The 11,788-nt window shown below is 54.5% G+C and overlaps 1 protein-coding gene across 4 annotated transcripts; it reads left to right on the forward strand.

Annotated features, from left to right (window-relative positions):
* The first annotated feature begins 4,549 nt into the window (after nucleotides 1-4,549).
* Nucleotides 4,550-7,641, forward strand: APOBEC3A (apolipoprotein B mRNA editing enzyme catalytic subunit 3A). Of its 4 annotated transcripts, XM_024761575.1 has the most exons (5): nucleotides 4,550-4,698; nucleotides 5,006-5,297; nucleotides 6,267-6,546; nucleotides 6,981-7,096; nucleotides 7,360-7,641. In XM_024761575.1, exons 1-5 carry the CDS (start codon nucleotides 4,670-4,672, stop codon nucleotides 7,372-7,374), a joined length of 732 nt encoding a protein of 243 aa, XP_024617343.1. In that variant the 5' UTR covers nucleotides 4,550-4,669; the 3' UTR covers nucleotides 7,375-7,641. The 4 variants fall into 4 exon arrangements, with proteins under 4 accessions (XP_024617343.1, XP_024617345.1, XP_024617342.1 ...); XM_024761577.1 differs by lacking the exon at nucleotides 4,550-4,698 and having other exon boundaries at nucleotides 4,728-5,297; nucleotides 6,267-6,437; XM_024761574.1 differs by lacking the exon at nucleotides 4,550-4,698 and having other exon boundaries at nucleotides 4,737-5,297.
* Nucleotides 7,642-11,788: the final 4,147 nt, after the last annotated feature.

Genomic DNA, 11,788 nt, shown 5'->3' on the forward strand with positions numbered 1-11,788 from the left:
GGGGCTACTTCTAGAATCCCAGGTGGGGACTTCCTCGTGTCCCCTCCCTGCCATCCCCCATCCAGAGGGAACACATATTAGGACTTCTATGATCATAGACTGACTTTGTCTGAGTTTGAACTTCATATAGATGGAATCAGAATGCACTCCTTCATATGTGACATCTTTCATTCCGTATTACATTTGTGGAGCTCATCCGATGCTCACTGAAGCCTAGTGCTTGTGAGAAGTGAGGACACTGCCTCCTACCGCCGGTCCATCCTCAGGCAGCCGTCTACCCACGAGGACAATTGTCACTAGCCCCACACCGCCACTCCCCCACGGTCAGCCACGCCTCCCCCCTGCCCTTCAGTTTGGCCGATTCTAATACGAATAGGTTTTGATTTCCCTGTTCTGACAAAGGCCCGACTTGGATGCCACCAAGACTGACCATGGGCCAGTGAGGTCTGCGAGAGTGCGGTCATCTGGGCAGCAGGGACCGGCAAGGCAGGCGGTGAGGGGACAGACGAAAGGACAGGTGTCCGTACCCTGGAGGACAAGCTCCATGGCGGCCCATCGCTGAGTCTCCTGCAGCAGCCAGCACGGGCCGTGGCCTGGTGCAGGCTCCCTGGGGCTGCTGGGCTGAGGGACCCGTGGGGCGCTCAGTGGGGAGGGGAGAAGTTGCTCGGACAGGCAGGCAGCCGCCTTCATCCTTGGGGAAGGGAAGGGAAGGGGAGAAACCTGGGCCGAGCTCTCCTTAGGAGCCCCCCGTGCAGGGCCAGCTGACTGGCCATGGCACATTTTCACCCCATTACACAGAAGAGAAGAGAAAGGCTCCCGGAGGGACCAGGCTGGACCAGGACCACGCAGGGACACGTGGCTGTGGGACGTACTTCGGCCTCAGAAAGCGTGGCCGCCCATGCTCTTGCTGTCCCCCTCCAGGCCCGAGGAATGTGGTGACTGTGTCTTCCAGCCCCAAGTGGGACCCTGGCTTGCAGCCCTGCGGCAGGAGGCTCGGGGAGCAGACACGGATCACAGTGCTGGGACCACAGAGGAGTCGGGCCTGGCTCAGCTGTGTCTGTCCCAGGGCCTTCTGCACTGCTTCCTGCCTGGGACTTATGGCTTATTTGCTTGGTTACAGCTGGTGGTCCCACCTCAGGATGTCCTGTGGGACCTCAGGTACCACATATATGACAAAGATCAGGCCTGGTGCACAACTGTACCTGAGCACACGGAACTAACCATGGTCCTGACCCACAAGGAACACACACACACACACACACACAGGGTGACTGAGCACACAGAACTAACCATGGTCCTGACCCACAAGGAACACACACACACACACACACACAGGGTGACTGAGCACACAGAACTAACCATGGTCCTGACCCACAAGGAACACACACACACACACACACACAGGGTGACTGAGCACACAGAACTAACCATGGTCCTGACCCACAAGGAACACACACACACACACACACACAGGGTGACTGAGCACACAGAACTAACCATGGTCCTGACCCACAAGGAACACACACACACACACACACACAGGGTGACTGAGCACACAGAACTAACCATGGTCCTGACCCACAAGGAACACACACACACACACACACACAGGGTGACTGAGCACACAGAACTAACCATGGTCCTGACCCACAAGGAACACACACACACACACACACACAGGGTGACTGAGCACACAGAACTAACCATGGTCCTGACCCACAAGGAACACACACACACACACACACACAGGGTGACTGAGCACACAGAACTAACCATGGTCCTGACCCACAAGGAACACACACACACACACACACACAGGGTGACTGAGCACACAGAACTAACCATGGTCCTGACCCACAAGGAACACACACACACACACACACACAGGGTGACTGAGCACACAGAACTAACCATGGTCCTGACCCACAAGGAACACACACACACACACACACACAGGGTGACTGAGCACACAGAACTAACCATGGTCCTGACCCACAAGGAACACACACACACACACACACACAGGGTGACTGAGCACACAGAACTAACCATGGTCCTGACCCACAAGGAACACACACACACACACACACACACACAGTGACTTAGCAAAAAGGAAACACATTCGGGTTCCCCAGACACACCCAAATACCTCAGCTCTGATGAAGATCAGAGGATGTTGACACTTCCCAAAGGTGGTTTCCGGGAAGAAACTCATCATCAAATCTCCTTTGGTTTTGGTTTCTGGGCTCCAACTGTAGCCCCTCCTCCCCGTCTCCCCACTCCATTCCCTGAAGTGACCCAAAAATCCACAAAGTATACGCCCTGTGGGCAAAGGGTGCAACCCCAGTGGACAGGTGGGCTTACACTGGGAGAAGGGCCCCCACCCCGTGCTGTCAGAGGGCAGGCTCCTGGCAGACGTGCTTCCATCACCCCAGGGCCCCCATTCCCAAGGGCCCATCTCCCCAGGCCCTGGTCTCAGAGTTTCGCCTATGACACAGGGACCCTGGCGTGCTTGGGACATGACACAGCCTGGGGACTTCCGAGAGCCGGGCTGGGCACAGGCAGCCTCTCCTCCATCCCTCTCTAGGGAGCAAAGGGCACCCTCAGGAGGGCAGAGCTGGGACCTTGCACAGAGCAGCCTGGCCAGGACTCCAGAAACTTCGGGATCATTCACTCCAGTCCCTGAGGCACTCAGGCTGAGCAGCCCCGCCCCCTTCCCCAGGGTCCTTTGGCCCTGTCTGTCTCTCTGACCCCAGTCTGGTCTCCCCCAGGGCATCCAGCCCTGTTCCCAGTTTTCCTGATGGAGGAACGGGGGAACGGGGCATATCCCAGCACAGTCTGCACCTGCTCAGGGGGCCACTCTCCCCACACGCACCCTCCCTCGCTGGTGGACCTAGGTCCTGCCTTCCCTTCTGGGACCTTCCCACACTTTGGTGGAGAACTCCAGCAGGGTGTAGGAATTTCCCCACATTTTTACTCTGAGTGACAGAGGCAGACATAGGGGAGGGGCTGTCATTCCCCAGAAAAGACAGGACCTCTTTTCTGCTTTCTTCTTACCTGATGGACTGAGGTGAGCCGCACACTTTCATCTCATCATCACATCAGCACGGGGCCTCCTGCACCAGAGAGCTCCCTCAGAAATCTACGGGGGCACAGGGGAACCAGAAGAACCCAGTGAGCTGAGTGGCGAGGAGACTTTGTAGCAGTGCCAGAGGAGAGCTTGGTCTGGATCGGGATCACATTCTCCCTCCCTGGAAGGCAAGCGTTGGGGGATGGTTTTGGGGAGATTCTCAGGGACCCCAGCCGGGTCTCTGTAACCCCGGTCCTCGTAGAGACCCCGTCTCCTGCTCAGGAGGACTGGAGGCTGCTGGGTGTGAAGACCGTGACCTGGGAAGCGTGGGCGCTGCTCAGGACACCCCACACCCCAGGGCCGTTCTCACCCACAAACCACCTGTCACAAAAATGGGGGCTGAGCCACCACCTGGGGGACAGTGTCTGTTCTCCAGGGAACCAGGTCTAGAGGGCAGAGGTGACAGAGGGGCCCCAGCCCAGGGTGAGGGCGGGGTGGAGGGCACCCTCCATGAGGAGGGGCACCCACCCGAGAAGGAGGGGACACTGTGCTGAGTTTCCTCCCTGAGGATGTAGGTCAGCAGCCTGGTTCCCGTGCAGGTGGCCAGGCTGGGCTTCGGGGCAGGGCGGGCTGGTAGCCAGCTCCCCTGGGAGGAGCGCTGGGCCAGGACAGGGGCTCTAAGAGGAGCCGGATGGGGAGTCAGTGGGACACGGGGCAGCCCCTCGGGGACAAACAGGGCCAGCTAGGGCCAGGGTCCCACTTGGGGCTGGAAGACACAGTCACCACATTCCTCGGGCCTGGAGGGGGACAGCAAGAGCATGGGCGGCCACGCTTTCTGAGGCCGAAGTACGTCCCACAGCCACGTGTCCCTGCGTGGTCCTGGTCCAGCCTGGTCCCTCCGGGAGCCTTTCTCTTCTCTTCTGTGTAATGGGGTGAAAATGTGCCATGGCCAGTCAGCTGGCCCTGCACGGGGGGCTCCTAAGGAGAGCTCGGCCCAGGTTTCTCCCCTTCCCTTCCCTTCCCCAAGGATGAAGGCGGCTGCCTGCCTGTCCGAGCAACTTCTCCCCTCCCCACTGAGCGCCCCACGGGTCCCTCAGCCCAGCAGCCCCAGGGAGCCTGCACCAGGCCACGGCCCGTGCTGGCTGCTGCAGGAGACTCAGCGATGGGCCGCCATGGAGCTTGTCCTCCAGGGTACGGACACCTGTCCTTTCATCTGTCCCCTCACCGCCCGCCTTGCTGGTCCCTGCTGCCCAGATGACCGCACTCTCGCAGACCTCACTGGCCCATGGTCAGTCCTGGTGGCATCCAAGTCGGGCCTTTGTCAGAACAGGGAAAAAGAAACCTAAACTTCTCCGTGAAAGTATGACGTTTGGGTGGAGAAGTTCACCGTTTCATCAGTGGCCAGAGTTCAGGAAGGGGTGAGGCCCAACTCTGCCGACACAGTGGTTTCCAGGCGCTCTGATTGTATATAAGGCTCCTGGTGCTTGAAGAGGAGGCCTGGTGCTTGTAGGAGGCTCCTGGTGCTTGTAGGAGGCCACAGGCTGTGACCGAGCACAGAAACAGAAGACTCAGAGCCAGGGACGGTGAAGAAACTGACTCATGGAGGCCAGCACAGCACCCTGGACCAGGTACCACGCTACAGGGGAGCGGGGCAGTGGGAGCTAGGACAGGGGCGGGACGGTGGGGAGAGGCCGTGACCCAGTCTGACTTTGGGCAGAGGGTCAGGTCTTCACTGAGGCTCTGAGCATCTTGCATCGCTCCTGGGGGGAGATCCTGAATTCCCTGGGAGCCCCCAGTGGGGGTCAGAGGGGGAGGACTCGTGGCTCCAGCAGAGATGTGGGGTGCAGAGGGAAAGGGTGTGCGGGGAGGAGAGGAGCGCTGGGCAGTCCCAGAAGGAGCCCCGCGTCTTCGGGCTTCTCCCGCCTTTGACCGTAGCTGCCTGTTGGATGAAAACACCTTCACTGAGAACTTCATGAATCGTCTAAGGCCTCGTAAGACCTACCTGTGCTACAAGGTGGAGATCCTGGATGGTGACGCTAGGGTCCCTCTGGACGAGAAAAAGGGCTTCGTGCGCAACAAGGTGACTGACCCAGCCTGCCCGCAGCAGGCAGGGCCTCCCTACTGTGGGACACTCAGGGTAGAAGGTTGTCAGTTGCACACAGGATGTCCCACAAGCTCTCTCACCCCCGGTCCCTGCCGCTGCTACCGCTGCTCTGCTTGGAATCAGGTGAGGACCCTTGCTGTGTGGCTGGCAGCTCTGAGCCACATGTCATAAGCCAATCACAGCAATCCAGGGCCTGGTACCTCCAATGTCACCCCAGGCTCTAGGACTAGGCTACTCCTCTCCTGCTGTGCCTCTGGGGAGGGGTTGGGACAGAGGGAAAGGCATCTGGACAAGGGGCCGGGTTCTTCCCCGGATTCCGCCAGGGGGATGGCTCTGGCTAGAGAGTCCGATTTCTTCCTCAGTCACTGTGGACTTAGACGGGCCCAACAGGACCCCTGCCCACTGCTTGAGAGATCTTGCCAAGGGCGCTGATCCCTGCAACCCCACTGCCAGCTGTCCTTAGCCCAAGGACGCCCCTCAGCCACGGGGTCAGCACAGGGTGAGGCCCAGAGTAGAAGACTGTAGAAGTTTTGGTGCACATGTGGGGTGGGGTAGAGGGGGAGCTGGAGAGCAGGGTGAGTCGCTCCAGGGAGGAAACACCCACTTCCATGGCAGGAGGCCAGCGTGGGAGCTCCCCTGGCCTCCTCTCTGCAGGGCTGGACTAGGTGAGGCTCCTGAAGGCCCTACCTCGGGCACAAAATAAGAGGCGCTCCAGAAAACTCAGAAATCAAGATGAGTCACATTTCAAGGCAATAGTTTAAAAATCAAAATTAACACAATTCTGTGATGAACAAAACATCAACGTTTGCATGAAGACTGATGGGTTTCAGTGCTATGCAGAGCCACAGGGAGCCGAGGGCCGGTAACAAGTCATCACTGCTCGCCGAGGTTTTTGTAAAACACTGATACTGTGTCTCTCATGGAGTTTTGCGTTACTTTGAATCATGTAAACGCTGCATTGAAATATCATTCACTTGGCGCTGAGGCTTGCCCGCGCGCTAGTTTAGCGCTGGAGGCCAGTGCCTCTCCCACCTGCCTACTCTGGCCTCGTCCTGCCCCAACCCCGTCCACTTTTCTTCCTCTTCTATGTAGGGTGCTAACGAACCAGGGATGCCCCGCCATGCGGAGTGCTACTTCCTGGACCGGATCCGTTCTTGGAATTTGGACCGGGGGCTGCACTACAGGCTCACCTGTTTCATCTCCTGGACCCCTTGTCATTCCTGTGCCCAGGAACTGGCTACTTTCCTGGGGGAGAACAGCCACGTGAGCCTGCACATCTTTGCCTCCCGCATCTATAGACGCCCCGGTTATGAGGCTGGGATTCTCACACTGCGGGCGGCTGGGGCCCAGATCGCCATCATGACCTCTAAGGGTCAGCATGGGTCTCCTGGGGGTGGGGCGGTGTCAGGGAGAGGCCTGTGGGAAGTTGCTAGAAAGGGGCGGGTAGGGTGGGAATCCCTGGTAGAGAGGCCTTTGTGTGCTGCCTGAGAGGTGATGCTTGACTCTGGAAGGAGTCTATGGGAAGAGAGAGTTCGGGGGAGCAGAGCTGGTTTGGGGAGGGGAAGAAGGGGAGTGGGTGGATATGCAAGAAAGACTAGGGGACTTCCAGAAAGGAGAATTGGGCTGGCTCAAATTCCAGTTGCAAGAAAGAGCTGGAGGGGTAAGCTATTGAGTCCCCAGGAGGAAGGAGAGAGGAAGAAGTGAAATTATGAAGGGGAAAGTCTGTCCCGAAGAGTCATCTCAGCCCTGTGGCCCCAACCCTTCCCCAAACTGGAGTTCACCTTTCTCTCCCCTGTTCCATCTCAGAGTTTCAGCACTGCTGGGAAAACTTTGTGGACCACCAGGAAAGACCCTTTCGGCCCTGGGTTGGGCTGGAAGTAGAGAGTCAACATCAATGTAACGAACTGCAGGCGATTCTCCAGGTGAGGGCTCCTTCCTGCTGCTTCCCTGGACCTCCTCCGTCCCCTCCTCTCCCTGTGGCTTTTTCCTCCTCTCAGAGCCTCCTTTGGGTGACCTGCTCCCTCCTGGGGCGCCAGCTCCATCCTTTCCTTCCCTTCTCATGCGGTCCCTCTACTTTCTCACTTGCTGTGTCCCTCCTTCCTTCCCCATCTTTGTAACACTCCCCAGACCTCCTCTCGGTTTTTGTTTCATCTTCCAACGGTCTCACTCCCTGCTCCCGTTCTAGACGCAGGCAAACTGAAGGCTGGACGTCAACCTCTCTAAAGAAGTCAGGAGACCTCTGTTGAACAGGAGAAAAAAACAGCTTTTTTTGAGAAATATAAACATGCCATTTGCTACCCTCTCCAGATTGATCCAAAGAAACCAGTGAAAGGCAAATGGCTCACAATAAAGAGTTTAAAAACACCCACAACAATCTGGGGGCTTCCCTGGTGGCGCAGTGGTTGAGAGTCCGCCTGCTGATGCAGGGCACACGGGTTCGTGCCCCGGTCCGGGAAGATGCCACATGCCGCGGAGCGGCTGCGCCCATGAGCCATGGCCGCTGAGCCTGCGCGTCTGGAGCCTGTGCTCCGCAACGGGAGAGGCCACAACAGTGAGAGGCCCACGTACCGCAAAACAAAACAAAACAAAACAAAATAAAACAAAAACAATCTGGGTAGATTTACTTTTCATTCAAACCTATATTATGTTCCAATCTACATTAGTAAGATTCTATTCAATATTATCAGAATGGTTTTCGATTTTTAGAGAAATGGATATTTTAATTGATTTTAAATCCAAAGCAATAAAATGAAATATTAAGAATCTTCCACCAAATATTTTTCCTCAGTAAATGTATCATGAACTACAAGTAGTTTATTAAAAGTTGCAGACATGCAGATGCCTTTCTCTTTTGTAGTGGATCTGATTCATGGTGGAGTGGAGGTATAGTGGTCACACTAATTCCTGCTGGAGTGAGTAAAAATCAACTAAATCTTGTAGGAGGGGAATCTAGGATTCAAAAATCTACAGTATACCCTAATGATGAAAAATCTGAAAGTGAAATTAAGAAAACACTCCCATTTACCATTGCAACAAAAAGAATAAAATATCTAGGAATAAACCTACCTGAGTAGACAAAAGATCTGTGTGCAGAAAATTATAAGACACTGATGAAATAAAGATGATACAAATAGATGGAGAAGTATACCATGTTCTTGGATTGGAAGAATCAACATTGTGAAAATGACTATACTACCCAAAGCAATCTACAGATTCAATGCCATCCCTAACAAACTATCACTGACATTTTCCACACAACTAGAACAAAAAAATCTCACAATTTGTATGGAAACACAAAAGACCCTGAATAGCCAAAGCAATTATGAGAAAGAAAAACGGAGCTGGAGGAATCAGGCTCCCTAACTTCAGACTATACTGCAAAGCTACAGTAACCAAGACAGTATGGTACTGGCACAAAAACAGACATATAGATCAATGGAACAGGATAGAAAGCCCAGAGATAAACCCACGCACATATGGTCACCTTATCTTTGATAAAGGAGACAAGAATATACAGTGGAGAAAAGACAGCCTCTTCAGTAAGTGGTGCTGGGAAAACTGGACAGCTACATGTAAAAGCATGAATTTAGAACACTCCCTAACACCATACACAAAAATAAACTCAAAATGGATTAGAGACCTAAATGTAAGGCCAGACACTATTAAACTCTTAGAGGAAAACATAGGCAGAACAAGCCATGGCATAAATCACAGCAAGATCCTTTTTAACAGGCATTGACAACCTATCACCCTGCCAACAATACTGTTTTGAAATGACAGACCATGCGACAGGAGAAGAGAAAGAATGAGTCTAAATACTGGAAGGGAAATTTCAAATCAGCAGTCGGGTGAACACCAGGAATTACTTCAGCCCCACACCACTCCTAATTCTACCGCCCTGTAAGGGAAGCCAGAGGGAGGTGCTTTCCTGCACAGATGATGAACTGGCCCCTGCACAGTACGTGGACCCAAGCAGGACCCATCTCAGGCACTAGATTTCTCTCCTGCCACTGATTCTGTCGGGCCTGAACTGAGCTGAGTCAGCCCCTGACAGCTGGTTGTCCTGCACAGGCGTCCAGACAGCGAAGTCTCCCCAGGCCTCTCCTCACAGACTTCTGCTCACATGTCAGGGGCCCAAACTGTGTCACAACCTCACACAATGACTGTGAGGGGCTGGGAGTGGAATCATCTGGTTTGAGACCTGAAGGGATAGAAAATAAGGGAGAGACGATGATGATGGCCAAGGAGGGAGGAAGGGACAAAGTCAGGGAGGGCTGGCACCCCAGAGGGAAGGACTGATAGAACAGTGTGACCCGGAAGGGGGAGGGGATGGGAGAGGAGGGGAGAGGAAAGGAGAGGAGAGGAGCAAAGCAGGGCCAAGGACCAAGGGTGGAAGGACAAGGGACCTAAGGACAGGATGCTGGGATGGGGGAGGGTGGGCAGGGACAGAGCTACCTGGAGGGGCTATAAGTCAGGCTTGTTTCACAGAAGAAGCCATGTGGGGAGGGTAGGATGGTCCAGGCCTGGCTCAGCTGCTCAGCGATGCTGTCAAGGAGCAACCTGCTGTTCCTGCTCCCCAATCTCAGCTCTCGGCACTTGTCTCCTCAGGGCCTCAGATGGCTGCCCACCTCCAGACGTCACATCTCATTCCAGAGGGGAAGAAAGAGGATGGGACAAACCCCAGAACTTCAGAGCCTGTACATCTTTCTAATGGATACTAGCAGTGTCCTACCGTGAGAAGGGGCTGATGGGAAAACTCACAGATCACACTTTCTGTTGGTGTTTCACTTGAGCCAGTGTGGGCTGCAGAGGGAAAAAGATCGGTTCTTGGGCTCCTCACCTGGAACATATGGAGAATAATAGTGACTGACTGAGGGCTGTTGTGCAGTTAAACGTCAAGTACTTAGGACGATTTGACACAGTTAGTCTTCAACAGATGATGATGCTACTATAAAAAAGAGGAGAAATCACTCATTTAATAAATCACTCAATCCACAGATAATGCAGTCTTCCGGCACATTCTGGCTCACACCGCGTGCAGCCAGGTGCCCAGAGAGACGTGGTGGACAGGCAGCACTGGGGGCCTCAGCAGCAAAGCGGTTCTGGCCGAGACCCAGGCCAGGCTGGTTCCTGCTCCCGAGCCCCTCAGTGTCGCTGATGGGGCCTCACCTCCTCCTCCCGGGGTCTCCTCCTCTGACCCCTAGGGGCTCTCCTCCTGCACTCCTGACTCGATGTCTGGGCCTGACCTCTTTTGATGAGTCCCGGGTGTGTTCTCAGCTGATGCCCTCATTTCTGTGTCTCCTGCCCCCTCCTGCTGCAGGTGTGCCAGGGAGTCTGCAAGTCCCCAGAGACGAAGGAGTCACGCCCATGGGAGGGAGGATGGACTGAGAGGGGACTCCTTTCACTTATCTTTATTTTATTTTTAATAGTAATTAATTAATTTATTAATTAAGCTACATGGGGTCTTAGTTGTGGCACTCGGGATCTTTTAGTTGTGGCATACAGGCTCTTAGTTGCAGCATGCTGGATCTAGTTCCCTGACCAGGGATTGAACCTGGGACCCCGGCAATGGGAGCGTGGAGTCTTAGTCACTGGACCACCAGGGAAGTCCCTCACTTGGCTTTAAATTAACAGCTACCTTTTGGTTGCAAACTCACCATGTCTCCTCGCGTTGACCAAGCCCTCTTCATACATAAGCTTATCCCAACTTTACCAAATCTCAGAACAAGGAATTACTACTATTTTGCTATGAGGCAAAATCCTTTTTCCCCTCTTCCCAAGGTCTCACAGGTAGGACGTGGTAGAGGCCAGATTCACACCTGGGTCCGTGCCAGTCCCTAGCCAACACTGAGACACTTTCTTAAAGACTGTGAGTTATACTAGGATACACACAGAGGGGCAGGAGAAGGCCACAAGCAAAGCCGGTGTTTCCAGCCCAGGAGTCTGGAGTTGGCCCAGTCAGACCAGAGAGCACATGTGAGAGACTTCAGGGCAGAGGGGAGGGACTGAGACAGGACCAGGATCCTGGGGAGATGTCTGGAGAGGGCAAAGGAGGGTCAGGGCTGAGGGTCGGAGGGGCCCGAGTGAGGACACAGGAGCATTTGTCACCTAGGGAGCTGGAGGGGAGGTATCTTCATCATCCTGGAACCCTGTGAAGGTGCCGTGCTCTGCGTCAAGGTGTCAGAGGGTACAGACACAAGCACTGTGTCAGAGGACTGCTAGTGACAGAGACTGCATACCCGGTTGACTCTGAATTTCAGATAAACAACAAATATATATATTTGGAACTTAACCAAAAATATATTCACATTTAACTGGGGTCCTATATTTTCGTTTGATCTATCTGACTGCTCTTTTTGTACAGGAGACATTTACAGGAACTCTCATTCTTGTCCCAGCCCTGCTCGGGCTTAGCAGTGGTCCTGCATCCTCCCTGGGGGTCCTTCGGCCCCAATCTCCCCTCTGATGGGCTCCCCTGGGGCACCCCGCCATGTCCCCAGGATGGTTTCTGGTGTGCTCCAAACAGAATTCGGGTTGACAAGGGCATGCTTCCTGTCTGCTTATGAAATATCAAAAGAGGGAAGTCCTCTGAACGTGACACCAAGAGACTTTGA

Source organism: Neophocaena asiaeorientalis, unplaced genomic scaffold (assembly GCF_003031525.2).
Source record: "Neophocaena asiaeorientalis asiaeorientalis breed wild unplaced genomic scaffold, Neophocaena_asiaeorientalis_V1.1 scaffold473, whole genome shotgun sequence".
Lineage (NCBI taxonomy): Eukaryota > Metazoa > Chordata > Mammalia > Artiodactyla > Phocoenidae > Neophocaena > Neophocaena asiaeorientalis.

Coding starts and splice junctions, on each gene's coding strand:
- APOBEC3A (XM_024761574.1), top strand. CDS start 4,905: ATGTGGGGTGCAGAGGGAAAGGGTGTGCGGGGAGGAGAGGAGCGCTGG. Junction 5,298..6,266: donor GCTGCTCTGCTTGGAATCAG/GTGAGGACCCTT, acceptor TCTTCTATGTAG/GGTGCTAACGAACCAGGGAT. Junction 6,547..6,980: donor CGCCATCATGACCTCTAAGG/GTCAGCATGGGT, acceptor GTTCCATCTCAG/AGTTTCAGCACTGCTGGGAA.